Below are 15,617 nucleotides of genomic sequence, written 5' to 3'. Positions count from 1 at the left end.
ATATTAATAGTGAAAAGACGTCAGTTTGAGCCTCAAGGCCACGAATCCTTCCACACGTTCACCGGTTCTTCTTCCACACGTTCACCGGTTCTTCTTCTTCACGTTCACCGGTTCTTCTTCCACACGTTCACCGGTTCTTCTTCTTCACGTTCACCGGTTCTTCTTCCACACGTTCACCGGTTCTTCTTCTTCATGTTCACCGGTTCTTCTTCCACACGTTCACCGGTTCTTCTTCCACACGTTCACCGGTTCTTCTTCTTCACGTTCACCGGTTCTTCTTCTTCATGTTCACCGGTTCTTCTTCTTCACGTTTACCGGTTCTTCTTCTTCATGTTCACCGGTTCTTCTTCTTCACGTTCACCGGTTCTTCTTCTTCATGTTCACCGGTTCTTCTTCACGTTCACCGGTTCTTCTTCTTCACGTTCACCGGTTCTTCTTCACGTTCACCGGTTCTTCTTCTTCACGTTCACCGGTTCTTCTTCATCATGTGACCAATCAGACACAAACCGGCGTTTCATTAGATCTCGTGTTCAAGGTACTAAATCAATGAACTCATCATGAAAACTTTATGGATTGTACAAAGATTTGCGATCATAAAAAATGTGTGGGGCATTTAGTTTTATTTTGAAATTCATTATTTTGAGTTCATAAAATGCTTTTTTCTTGAAAACATTTTGTACGAATCAGTTCAAAAGTATCAAAACAACATCAGCTGTTTCATTCTTTGAACTCTTATTTTAGTTTAGTTATTTAAAATATGAAGCCGTTTAATACTCTGATGGATTTGAGAAGTTTTGTTAATTTAAACTAAAGATTGAAAGTATTCCAAACTAAACTAATAATCTTTATTTAAACAAAAACAAAGATTCACAGAAACTAGAAAAACGTTGATTTATGGAACGAACTACAAACTTCATGTTAACGTGTTGAAACAAGTCCGCTGATTGTTGGCAGTAAATAGTTAACAGGCCGATGTTTTTTGACCTTTAATGTTTGAAGTCGTTGAACTCTGCGCTCTTATTTTGGCGACACGCTGAACTTCCTGAACGCAGTAAATCAGACGAGGTTCAGTAAACATTCTGTGACGTCATGAAGGAAGAAACGTGGAGCAGAAAGATGAAATATGACCAAAGAATTGTTCAGAAGTTGATCTGATGACCAAAGGAAACTATTGTATGAACAACATTCCTGTTTTTAAGACACACCAGAATCATGTTTTTACTGTTAACGCTCACGGATTTATTATTTATTTATTATTAAAACGTCTTAAATTCAGAAACATTTCTGCAGCTTTTTGGTCGAATTTTCAAATGAACTCAAATAAAAAGCACCAATATATTGTTGCTTCTTATAGAAAAGTAACATTTAGGAGCAGACGTGTTTTTAACGTGTTTTTCTGTTTTTAGCGTGTTTTTAACGTGTTTTTCTGTTTTTAGCGTGTTTTTAATGTGTTTTTCTGTTTTTAACGTGTTTTTCTGTTTTCAACGTGAACTCCGTCGTCACGACGTCCGCAGACTTTAGACACACGACTGAATATTTGTTATTTGGGGCGTTAGAACAAATTCTACCGATTAAATCAAATTGTAGGATTATAAAATTGAATTGTTCTATTTGAAAATAAAATTGGTGATTTTTCCAATTTTGAGATTAAAATTAAAAATATTTGTGCACTTTTCTGAATTTGTGTATTTTAACAATTCATAGACAATTTATGATTTAATACAATAATCATTTCCCATTATAAAGGGAACATGTATTATAAATGTCTGCGTCATAAATGATATTTGTAATTTGATATCATTGGTTTTTGGTGCTGCAACACATTTTGTGAGCGTTATTTAAATTTGTGGTTTAAAACCTGAAATGTTTGAAGATTCAAATAAATATGTTGACGACGGCAGAGGAATGAAGTCAAACTAATTTTGATGGTTTTATATTTGTTGCGTCTCGTATTTATTAGTTTTATTAGTTTTATTGTCATGAATCAAAGTTTTCTTATGTTTCGGTAATTTGATGGAAGAAACGCTCAGAACGGTTTCTGTCTATTCAGCAGAAAGAACGTCGATATCGTTGGTTGGAGGTTTTGTCAGTTTGTTCGTCTTCAGACATTTGTGATCCTTGTGATCCTTGGTATCCTTGTGATCCTTGTGATCCTTGTGATCCTTGTGATCCTTGTGATCCTTGTGATCCTTGGTATCCTTGGTATCCTTGTGATCCTTGTGATCCTTGTGATCCTTGGTATCCTTGTGATCCTTGTGATCCTTGTGATCCTTGTGATCCTTGGTATCCTTGGTATCCTTGTGATCCTTGGTTTGTTGAACCTCAGAGAAGCTTCAGGTTCATCTCAGAGTTCAGAGTTCATCTCAGTTCTGAACCAGCGACTCTGAAGAAGCTCCGACAGCGACGACCGTCGTCCTCAGAGACGTTTGTTCACTTTAACTCTCTTTATTTTGTGCTGACTCAGCAAACATTCACATGTTCAGGAGTCAAAAAGTGAGTCGAGCAGCAATTCATGAAATCTGATCCAGAATACTTTGATGATTGGATTGAACTGACGAATGGATTCTGTTACTTCATGTTTTTAGTGTTGAAAACTCATCAATGAAACTTCAGGGAACTGAACTTTGTGCTCTTCTTTCTTCTAGAACTTCCTTCCGGGTTCGTTCGGTGAGGATCGTCTCCTGGCAGTTTGTTAGCGTGTTAGAGAAGATTAAATCTACTGAACCAGGAGAGCAGTGAGAAGGTAAAACTAACAGACGAGGAGGTTTGGAAGCGCAGGAAGAGGCCGATGTGCTCGCTGGGTTTCTTCTTCAGCTGCTCCTGAGATTAAAAACAAGAACGAAAAAAAGAAAAACTGCTGACTCGGTAACGCCGCCTCCACGAGGACGGACACAGTGTGGACATCCAATCATGGGACAGAGCCGGATGACCTCCGACCCCTCCCGGCCCACGTTGACGCCGAGTCAGTCCAGGTTCGGGGACGTCGGGGTTTGTGGTTCAGTGAACGCTCCTTAAGGCAAATCTCCATCCCAAAGCTGAAACACCAATTCAAACCAAAACTGGATTCTTTTGTTTTTGTTTTTTTGATACTGATGATGAAGCGGATCTTCTTCTGCAGAGGATGGACACCTGAAGCTCAGAAGGTCGGCTGTGATCGCAGCCTGCAAGTCAAGGAGAAGGGATTTTAGCCAGTAGTGTTTTTTAAGTTGTTTTTATTGAAACTGGTAAAAGTTTTTAATTTAATCTGTTTATTTGTTACTCTGCAGTCTAAGTCAAGTGACATCATGTCATAAGTCCTGTGACATCATGTCATAAGTCCTGTGACATCATGTCATAAGTCATGTGACATCATGTCATAAGTCATGTGACATCATGTCATAAGTCCTGTGACATCATGTCATAAGTCATGTGACATCATGTCATAAGTCCTGTGACATCATGTCATAAGTCATGTGACATCATGTCATAAGTCCTGTGACATCATGTCATAAGTCCTGTGACATCATGTCATAAGTCCTGTGACATCATGTCATAAGTCATGTGACATCATGTCATAAGTCCTGTGACATCATGTCATAAGTCCTGTGACATCATGTCATAAGTCCTGTGACATCATGTCATAAGTAGTCATGTGACATCATGTCATAAGTCATGTGACATCATGTCATAAGTCCTGTGACATCATGTCATAAGTCCTGTGACATCATGTCATAAGTCCTGTGACATCATGTCATAAGTCATGTGACATCATGTCATAAGTCCTGTGACATCATGTCATAAGTCCTGTGACATCATGTCATAAGTCCTGTGACATCATGTCATAAGTCCTGTGACATCATGTCATAAGTCCTGTGACATCATGTCATAAGTCATGTGACATCATGTCATAAGTCATGTGACATCATGTCATAAGTCCTGTTATAGTAGATCGGGTGTGATGTCACTGACTCACGGCTGACGAGCCTCCATCATTATGTCTTGCTGGCGTTCTCGTAGATGACATCAGAGGTGATGGACTGCTGCTTCTTCTTCTGCCACATCAACAGGACGCACTGATGGATGAACACGTACTGCTCCTGTCGACAGAACACAGACTCACACCTGTGAGGTCAACAGGTCTCAGGTCTCGACACCTGAACCAGGTCTACACTAACATGGTTCCTTCAGCTCACCTCAGTCTGGACCATAGACAGACGGTGGGACCGCATCTCGGACACCATCCCCAGGATGTCTGCAAACTCGTGTTCTCTGATGTGCTGCATCAGACGGTCCAGAGCCATGAAGGTCCCGGTCCGGCCCACTCCGGCACTGAAGCCCAGAGACAGAGGTTAGACCTCCGTGACCACAGCAATGTGGATGACATCATCACTATCTATCGTGCCTGTGTTCTGTGGTTTAATGCTCATACTGTGCTCTGAATAACAACAGCAGCCAATAATGCATCATATGTAATGAATATGTTGTTCATCGATGACGTCACACCATAAACGTTTCCTCCTAAAACTCAATTCTCGACTTTAATCAGTTTATTTAACAACAAGAAGAAGTAATCAGCTTTTAAAGAATAATTCACACGTTTGTATCTGTGTGTACGTACTCCTGACTTTTATTTTATTGTAATATTATTAATATTACAACGTTGTAACAGCTATCTGTTCCTTATGTTCTGCTATTGTATATCATACACACTCTCCTTCATCACAGTGTTCAACACATATCTTTAAACCCTAAACTGGTGATCTCTCAGACCTGCAGTGGACGATGACGGGGTCTCTGGTCCGGTCGGCCTGCTGACGGACGATGTAGACGAACTGCAGGATGCTCTCGATGGCGTTGACCGTGGGGACGCCGTGGTCGGGCCACGAGGTGTAGTTCAGGTGGAGGACGTCCTGAGACTCGTCGGCCTGCAGGGGGAGACAAAGACCACATGGACGCTCAGACCTTAAACACGATGGAGACCTGGACCCCATGCTGAGCCCCGAACCAGAGGTTGAGAAACTGGTGCTCACGTATCCCAGTCTGAACTTCCTGATGGTCCACTCTGGAGACTCCGACTCAGACAGCATCTCCACACTGATCTCTCCGTACATCACGGGCTCATCTGTGAACGGCCAGTAGTGGTCGCACTTCACCTGGAACATACCGTATATATAATGTATTAATATACATATAGTATATTAATACACTTCACCTGGAACATACCGTATATATAATGTATTAATATACATATAGTATATTAATACACTTCACCTGGAACATACCGTATATATAATGTATTAATATACATATAGTATATTAATACACTTCACCTGGAACATACCGTATATATAATGTATTAATATACATATAGTATATTAATACACTTCACCTGGAACATACCGTATATATAATGTATTAATATACATATAGTATATTAATACACTTCACCTGGAACATACCGTATATATAATGTATGAATATAGCAGTGGCGGGCCGTCAGGGCCTGCAAAGCCTTCTCTGCTGGCCTAAACAGAATCACAAAGTTATAGCTATTTTATAATTTAATATTTTTTCTTAAATACATTTAATTTTTTCTTATATGTATTATAATTTATAAAAATATTTTTCCCATTATCTTATTTTCTCATTGCACAGCTACTGTGCTCCTCAGTTGCTCTGCTTCCAGTGCAGCTTGTTTTAAGTAGAGCTTTTATCCAATCAGAGTTCACCTCTGTGTCTCTAGGTAGAAGAGAGGCCCCAGTCTGCAGACTCACCAGTGCTGCCATGTGCAGTTTAAATTGAATGGGGACGATATTGTTGATTGAACCAATCAGATCTTTAGTTTGGGATTCATGGCCGCACCAGAGCAGTTTGCAGACCTAGTTACGTCAGCTCAGAGTCCGGATGCCTCTCTGCCAGCAAGGTGCAGAGTGTGCTGTGATTGGTCAGTGGGCGGGCACGTGACTATGTGCCCGCGAAACATGATTGCTAGCAGAGCTTTGTAGCAGACAGAGTTCAAGTGGAAATATTTGAAAGACATTTTACCTAGCTTTGTTTTTTTAATATGAAATGGCGGAAGGAGGAGAAACGGATTTAGTGGCGGAGTTACTGGGAACGCTTTTCTCAAGGAGGACATTTCTGAACAAACTGGACAGTAAGAAACGACCCCACAGCTAGCAGCCCTGACCAGCCAGGAGAAGGATTTGTATGCAGCGTCAGAAGCGTTGCACATGTTATGGCTGCGAATGTGTTTCATTTTAACTGAGCGTCGGTACTTTTGGAGAGACTCCAGTGGATCTACAACTCACAACCGCGGCCCGCCCTTCGCCGGTCCACGGCCGAAGACGACCACCGAACGCGGTCGGAGGCGACCACCGAACTGCGGCGGAAAACGGACCACCGACCGGCCGCGGAAGGCAGCGGAAGACAACCGAACGTCGGTCGAGGACGACGACCGAACAGCGGCGGACCACGGACAACCGACCGGCGGCGGATCCGGTTGGACTTCTTACTGGAACTGATGTACTGGGATTAAACTCTTTGTCAGCATAGACAGCATTTGGTAAGTGAACGATCGTTTGTTTACCTCTACTGTTCATTTGTCTATCGTGGCGTTTTTATGAATAGTATTTGAATGGCTCGTGCTCGTGTGGTGGAATGCGTGGATCCGCTGCAGGTCTGCTGGATTGATTTGTTGCTTTGTTGTCATATGAATATATGCGACTGCTCTTGTGAGTTTGTCATTGTGTTACATTGATTTGGACTATATTGTCCGTTAATGACACAGCGTCCCGTCATGCTCGTATTCATGTATCTGCACATTTTATTTCATTTGTCAAATGTTGCAGTGTTATGTGAATATGCGGCTTTTACACGAAACAAATAATAACCCGTTGCTGTGACGTCATAATGAGGTTATTAGAAGTGGAGAACAGCACTGAAGGCCCAGGTATAAAATCCACGGCCCGCCACTGGAATATACATATAGTATATTAATACACTTTACCTGGAACATACCGTATATATAATGTATGAATATACATATAGTATATTAATACACTAGTGGTTAATTGATTAATGGACTAATAGTTTCAACTAATCTTGTAAAAAGTGTTTGAACGTTTTCATATTTTATAAACTCTATAAACTTTATAAACTTTATAAACTCTATAAACTTTATAAACTTTATAAACTCTATAAACTTTATAAACTCTATAAACTTTATAAACTCTTCATGTTTTATGTGTTTGTAAACTGAGTAAAGCTGTCAGACAAAAGTAGAAAGTGACAAAGTACAAGTACCTCACATGTGTACTAGTACTAGATTGAAGTACTCACCCTCACGTGTGTACTAGTACTAGATTGAAGTACTCACCCTCACGTGTGTACTAGTACTAGATTGAAGTACTCACCCTCACGTGTGTACTAGTACTAGATTGAAGTACTCACCCTCACGTGTGTACTAGTACTAGATTGAAGTACTCACCCTCACGTGTGTACTAGTACTAGATTGAAGTACTCACCCTCACGTGTGTACTAGTACTAGATTGAAGTACTCACCCTCACGTGTGTACTAGTACTAGATTGAAGTACTCACCCTCACGTGTGTACTAGTACTAGATTGAAGTACTCACCCTCACGTGTGTACTAGTACTAGATTGAAGTACTCACCCTCACGTGTGTACTAGTACTAGATTGAAGTACTCACCCTCACGTGTGTACTAGTACTAGATTGAAGTACTCACCCTCACGTGTGTACTAGTACTAGATTGAAGTACTCACCCTCCTGCGCTCGTTACACTGAGTCAGCATCACGACGATCGGACATTTTTCCTGAAGAACCATCTTCCAGAAATCGTTCCGAGTCTCCGGCAGCGGACCCTGAGTGGCGATGTACTCTTTTGTATTTTTGTACCCCTGAAAGTTACAAAATACACACTTTTACTGTCATGAACAAATATCGTCGTCATTAATATTTCAATACTAATAAAGTATTTATTTTCTTTCACTGAGAAAACTAAAAGAGGACGCAAGTATAATTTATGTTCTTTTACTTTACTTGAGTATTTCATTTTCCTGATACTACTTTCTACTTCATATACTTTTATATTTCATATACTACATGTCAGAAGGAAAGATAGTACTTTTTACTTCCTCTAGCTTTAGTTACTTTACAGATTCAGATTTGATTCTTTAAACATTTGATCATTTTATAAAAATGAAAACAGAAGAAACTATAATTGTACAATTTACTATAATGACTTGATGTACTGTGAAATATTACAATAATACACAGTACACTGTACATTATACAGGTAACATGGGACCATTTACCTCATAATATTCTGAATGCAGTATTGTTACTGTGTGGTACTAGTACTTTTACTGTTTCATAGTATTTTTACAGTATGGTATTAGTACTTTTATTGTACCAGAGTATTTGTACACTGTGCTACAAGTACTTTTACTGCAAGTAATATATAAGAATAATTCTTCCACCACTGAAAAACGAGGAAGTAAATCATATTGAAAGTTAAATACATGTATACATGTGTATATGTGTATTTATACTCACAGGTATGTAGTTTGCGTTGATGTAATCTGAACCTTCGTCGTCGTGCATCGAGATCAACTTCACTCGACTGAAGTCGTCTGCAGACAAAAGATTTAAAGATTTAACTAAAGAAACGTTCGTGAGGTTCTGTGATACGTTCGTGTTTGATGATCCTAACTTCACATCTCATTCATAGAACTGGAGCTCTTTAGTTTGGTGAGCTCCTCCTCTTTTTCCCATGATGCTTTGCGGTCAGTGACTCACAGGGGAGGATGTTGGTGTATCTGTTCTTGGGCCTGTTGATGGGCAGGTCTGCTGCATCATGGGAAAGATCCAGACCGACACTCTTCAGCTCCTAAAAACACAACGAGTGAACGTTAACGGGGGCAGAAACCTGAACCAGCTGGTCTGAACCTGCTGGTCTGGTTTGAACCTTCTAGTCTGAACCTTCTGGTTTGAACCTTCTGGCCTGAACCAGCTGGTCTGGTCTGAACCTTCTGGTCTGAACCTCCTGGTCTAGTCTGAACCTTCTGGTCTGAACCTGCTGGTCTGGTTTGAACCTTCTAGTCTGAACCTTCTGGTTTGAAACTTCTGGCCTGAACCAACTGGTCTGGTCTGAACCTGCTGGTCTGAACTGCTGGTCTGGTCTGAACCTTCTGGTCTGAACCTCCTGGTCTAGTCTGAACCTTCTGGTCTGAACCTGCTGGTCTGGTTTGAACCTTCTAGTCTGAACCTTCTGGCCTGAACCAGCTGGTCTGGTCTGAACCTGCTGGTCTGAACCTGCTGGTCTGGTCTGAACCTTCTGGTCTGAACCTCCTGGTCTGAACCTTCTGGTCTGAACCTCCTGGTCTGAACCTTCTAGTCTGAACCTTCTGGTCTGAACCTGCTGGTCTGGTCTGAACCTTCTGGTCTGAACCAGCTGGTCTGGTCTGAACCTTCTGGTCTGGTCTGGACCTGCTGGTCTGAACCTGCTGGTCTGGTCTGAACCTTCTGGTCTGAACCAGCTGGTCTGGTCTGAACCTTCTGGTCTGGTCTGGACCTGCTGGTCTGAACCTGCTGGTCTGGTTTGAACCTTCTAGTCTGAACCTTCTGGCCTGAACCAGCTGGTCTGGTCTGAACCTTCTGGTCTGAACCTTCTGGTCTGGTCTGGACCTGCTGGTCTGAACCTTCTGGTCTGGTTTGAACCTTCTAGTCTGAACCTTCTGGCCTGAACCAGCTGGTCTGGCCTGAACCAGCTGGTCTGGTCTGAACCTTCTGGTCTGAACCTGCTGGTCTGGTCTGAACCTTCTGGTCTGGTCTGGACCTGCTGGTCTGAACCTGCTGTACCTCAAACTGCAGAGAGAACTTGTAGGCCGAGTCTTTGCTCATTTCTTTGAAGTACGCGTCGAAGTCGTCCAGCTGCACGGGACTGAAACAAGACAACAGAAATAAATACTGTGATATAAAACATACAAATATAAAGATGGCCGCTTCATATTTACACACACACACACACACATCAAAGATCTAAATCTAACTTTGATTTATTTAAATATGTGAATCCTAGATGAGGAGAAGACATGTGAGCTGTTGGTTTAACAAGAAGAGGAAGTCAACGGACCTTTGTCTGAACATAAAGACAATATTTTCTATTGTGCTTTAAAACTCATTTATTAATCTGAACGTTAAATATTTAAATGTTCTGTTTATGGCTGAAGGTTATTAGTGCGATAGCAGCAAACACACACAACATAAATACATAAACACATAAACACATAAATACATAAACACATAAATACATAAACACATAAACACATAAATACATAAACACATAAATACATAAACACATAAACACATAAATACATAAACACATAAACACATAAATACATAAACACATAAACACATAAATACATAAATACATAAACACATAAATACATAAACACATAAACACATAAACACATAAACACATAAATACATAAACACATAAAGACATAAACACATAAATACATAAAGACATAAATACATAAACACATAAAGACATAAATACATAAACACATAAATACATAAACACATAGACATAAACACATAAATACATAAAGACATAAACACATAAACACATAAATACATAGACATAAACACATAAATACATAAAGACATAAACACAAACACATAAACACATAAAGACATAAAGACATAAACACATAAACACATAAATACATAAATACATAAACACATAAAGACATAAACACATAAACACATAAACACATAAAGACATAAATACATAAACACATAAACACATAAACACATAAAGACATAAATACATAAACACATAAACACATAAATACATAAACACATAAAGACATAAACACATAAAGACATAAACACATAAAGACATAAACACATAAACACATAAATACATAAATACATAAACACATAAACACATAAACACATAAACACATAAATACATAAACACATAAAGACATAAACACATAAACACATAAACACATAAAGACATAAATACATAAACACATAAACACATAAAGACATAAACACATAAACACATAAACACATAAATACATAAACACATAAACACATAAACACATAAACACATAAAGACATAAACACATAAACACATAAACACATAAAGACATAAACACATAAACACATAAACACATAAATAAAAGATGAAGAAGCTACAGAAGTTTAGTCTTGTTACCTCGTTAGCTTCCGTTTCTTTAAAGCCGTCTTGCTCCTATAAAATACAAACATGGTGACGACTACATTACAAACTATATGATCCTGTATAATATAATATATAATATAATATTCAGACATTAGGGTTTGACCGATGTGGGACTTATTAATGGTGACATATTTAAATTCTTCATAAAATATAATATTTCATTGAATTTGCTGAAGTGGTTAAATGAACCGAATCATCTTCTTCTGTTTCAGGATGTATTTGGTGAAACTAAACGTCAACGTCTGCCAACATCAACATTAAATCAATTTATTTATTTACTTTAACCCAAAATCACAAATGTGCCTCAGAGGGCTTCACTAATTCACTAAATCAAATGAAACGCTAATCTTCCATTAATGTATAAAACAACATATAGTACATTTAATTTAATACATTTTATAATCTAACGTGAATTTCAGCTGAAAGAGAAATGTCAAAAATCTCAAAAAAGGCTGAAGAGGCAAATTATATTAGTATTAGCATCAATTATGAATAATCAGGTTTTAAATAACGATATTTATATACAGTTCAAATGTCAACTTCCTTCACAGGTTAAAGTTGTACAAATGTTTGCAAATTGGAAAATTTAAATGAGATTTCACATTCTGTTTTAAATGAATTCAACATTTACATTTTGTGCAAACTTGACTTTATTTGATTATTGGCGTAAACTTCCATAAAGGGCTAGAATGAAAGCATCCATCAGTCAAACCCTCAAAATAACTAAATCATCATCATCATAATAATATCATGCTGTCATTCCTTTAAACTAAACATGCAGCATTTTTACATTTACAGTCGTTTACCGTTTACGCTTCATGCTTCTGCAGCAAAGATTCACCGACTGTGTTACAGATCTCACATCTGTAGTCAGCAAGTGTGTCTTTAACCAGCAACATGCACATTTATAACATCTACATAATAATAATAATAATAATAATAATAATAATAATAATAATAATAATAGATACAGGAGATCAAAGCTACGCTAACAGCAGCGCTACATACTCAACCTCTACTTCTTCAGTGGAAACAGACAAAAAGAGAAAGACGGCATGCAGAGACCAGACATGGAGCAAAGCAGTTAGCATCAGCAGTTAGCATCAACAGTTAGCATCAGCAGTTAGCATCATGCTACATCCAACACGTTAGTGTGACTTTGACAGTTCGACCACAGTCACAGCGTCGCAAGACAAAGTTCAACGTGTCATCAAAAATCATCTGCTGACTTCCTGTTTCCCCGTCAATCAAACTGGACTTTAAAGGATTTTTATTTCAAGTGTTTCAGTAGAACTCTGGTGATATTCTATGTTTTGTGCTTGTCAACAAATCCCATGTGCAGATTAAAACCAACAATGAATGAATCTACTAACACGTATTGTGTATATCTTCGTCCTCGTTGCCATGGAGCTCTATCGTCCAACAACATCATTAAACACATTCACTGAAAACAATGTTACAAACCCAAAGAAGAGAATTAATGTAAATTAAGAACAACAGATCCATCACAGGTAACAAACAGACGATAACAAAAGAATGAAGAACAACAAGGAGGGTTATAATCAGCCCGATAAGTAGCTGAAGCAGCAGTTTATTACAGCAGGAAATACCCTAAAACAACATGTGCTATGTTCAGGTGACGGCGCCCTCTAGTGGTCACAGTAGCTGTGATTCTAGACCAGCAGAGGACGATGTTCAAGAGACACTAAACATCCGGAGAGGACAAAGGCCGGGCTCAATGGACGGCTTAACAAAACCCTGGACTTCAGCAGAAGATGAAGCGGTTCACTTCCTGGTTTATTTGAACCTGAACGGGATAACAAGTTATCTAACTCTTATTTTCCTCAAATCTGAACTTGAGGGCAACCAGACAATAACGATCACTAGCATTGACAACTGCATAAATATGGAATTCTATATTTGATCTACTAATTAAGGAGAACATTTAAAAAAAGAACAGAATCGGCCCCAGAATGGAGCCCTGAGGTGCACCACCTCTACAGATGAATTGTTGATTTTGGTCTTTTGGTGGTTTGTTGACAACAGAACAGTGAACATCACCAGGCTCATGCTTTAGTTGTGGATCCAGAGGGGATCGGTGGCTCCACACGGTGGAACGATGTCTCGGATCAATACTGTGGGCTGTGGCTCTGCTCAGACATGCCCTGAAGTGAAGTGTTTTTTGGCTTACTTACCAAGGATTAATATAAAAAGCCAAAAGATAGTCAGTCCAAAGGCAGGATGGCAGTAGGGTAAGGAAGGCAAAGAGGCTTCTTCGCCTGAAGGGGGTTCAAATAAAAAAATAAAAACACACACAAGTGAAAATAAAGAAAAGCAGACACCAGGAGGCGACATGTTGGAGACAGAACGTGGTGCTCCGTTAGTAGAGAAGCACAGAACACAGAGTTAAAGCATCATGCAGCGCTGTCTCTCTGGAGGACAACAGGAGTCTGTCTGCTGCTGGACGTCAACGGCCGCTCTGTCTCGACCCTCCGGCCCCGAGTCTGTGACATCACCGTGTCCTCCCGGGCCCCGGCCCACAATGCAACACTCAGCCAGGACGCCTCATCGTCTACAGTCCACATTCTGTCACTCGATGGTGACGTCAAACCGTGTGACGGCCACGTTAAAAAACAGACGATGTCGTTACCGGTCGTGTTGCCACTGATGCAGATAAACCTTTAAACCGTTAAAGCTGCAGAACAACGTGCAGAACGAACCCTCGTTCACCTCCAGCTGCTCTGCTTTTACTGGATTCATTTGTAAAATGATACAATAACAGCTGAACGTATGAATAACTTCATATTTGTTCTAGATGTTTTCCTGAACATGAAGCTCCAGAGAGGAAACGTTAACACAACACAAATGTGTCCGTCGTATCAAATATGAAATACCGTGTGAATGAGATTCATTATTATTTACTTTGATCACATAAAGCATCAGTTTTCGTACGACTGCTTGTGTTTAGACAACATTTTACATTTATATTTAGAACTTTGGATTCTTTTGTTTAAAAACATGATTATATTTCTCAAAGCATGAAATGAAGTTTTGTTTCAGTAACATAAGGTTCAGGTGCTGCGTCAGCATCATTATTCAAGGATTTCATGTTTTTTAGATTAATTATCAATAATTAACAAGAATTAATTAGGTTTTAGTTTAGTCTCAGATCTAGGACATTTTTTGGGATTAACTAATCAAATTGCATTTTGTATCATGTGGATACAAAAGAAAAGATATAATAAGGAGCGTAGTGCTATTTGTTTCATTATTTATGTATTAAGCACACAATGGTTATTATTGTTCATGAGGCTCATTTTCAGATACAGATGTGTTGAGCATCTGGTTTCACACATTTATCTGCATCAGTGGTGACGTCCTCTCGTCTTTAACACGACCACAGCCGCACATTTAATGATGGAAGGTCAAAGGTCAAAGACAACAGCAGATGGAAGGTTCTGCCTTAACTGACCGTCTTTCAGCCGTTATATTAATCACAGACGAGTAGGACTGAGTCTGATCATCAGCCACATGACACGTTTTCATTTTTATTCTAAAACGGTCTCATTTTAATGAATAAATTACTGTGAATTTAAATTTCTTGTTTTGTGGAATTTAACACAATTTAACTTCCAAAAAACAACATTTTGTCCCTTTAAATCTGAGATTAAGGGACTTCCTGAGCTTTCATCATACACCCCATTTCAGCTGGTCCAAACAAAGCCAGCATGGGGGGGCTGAGCTCATCCTCATCATCCTCCTCATCACCATCATCATCATCATCATCATTAAAGCGCCATAAACAAGCTAAAATCTGTAGCTGCATGTTCAAATCCCTGATCTGCCTCCTCAATCCCCCCCAGGCCTCTACTCTGCCTCTGACTGGGTCTCTGAGGGAGTTTGCAGCGACTGGATTTCACATCCAACTGAGGATGTGTGGTTTCTGAGGCGGACTGGATCTCAAAACGAGGTCTCAGGACTGTGAGGTGCTCCATCATTTCTGATTTAAACATGTCACAGTGATTTGAAGATGACAAACAAGAGGAGGAGGATCCTACCAGTTATAAGGAAGCTTCCCGTCTCTTTCAAACGAAGCGAAATTCACGAAAGTCTCTGCACCGCACTCTCTGAAATAGAAAACACCAACAAAAGGTTTGAAGAAGTTAGAACTATTTGATGACTGAGCAGCAAATAGAGGAAGTGAGCTGTGGTGAAAATAACTGGAAACTGATATATATATATATATATATATATATATATATATATATATATATATATATATATATATATATATATATATATATATATATATATATATAGGGACGATAACAGTTTCAGAATTGTGTTGAAAATAATTTGCCT

The 15,617-nt window shown here is 39.1% G+C and overlaps 1 protein-coding gene across 1 annotated transcript in view; it reads right to left on the bottom strand.

Annotated features, from left to right (window-relative positions):
* Positions 1-3,971: 3,971 nt before the first annotated feature.
* The window catches only part of ptpro (protein tyrosine phosphatase receptor type O), a gene marked incomplete at both ends in the record, with an annotated part of 33,054 nt that continues 21,408 nt past the window's right edge, over positions 3,972-15,617 (bottom strand). The window contains 11 exon segments of the mRNA XM_079183374.1: positions 3,972-4,076; positions 4,173-4,308; positions 4,750-4,904; positions 5,010-5,132; positions 7,762-7,896; positions 8,555-8,631; positions 8,798-8,888; positions 9,860-9,941; positions 11,229-11,264; positions 13,451-13,534; positions 15,314-15,382. Coding sequence (XP_079039500.1) covers positions 3,972-4,076; positions 4,173-4,308; positions 4,750-4,904; positions 5,010-5,132; positions 7,762-7,896; positions 8,555-8,631; positions 8,798-8,888; positions 9,860-9,941; positions 11,229-11,264; positions 13,451-13,534; positions 15,314-15,382 — 1,093 coding nt within the window.

Source organism: Pholis gunnellus, assembly GCF_910591455.1.
Source record: "Pholis gunnellus genome assembly, chromosome: 22".
Taxonomy (NCBI): Eukaryota; Metazoa; Chordata; class Actinopteri; order Perciformes; family Pholidae; genus Pholis; species Pholis gunnellus.
Note: the sequence above shows the minus strand (reverse complement) of the source record. Positions and strands in the feature narration are given on the sequence as shown.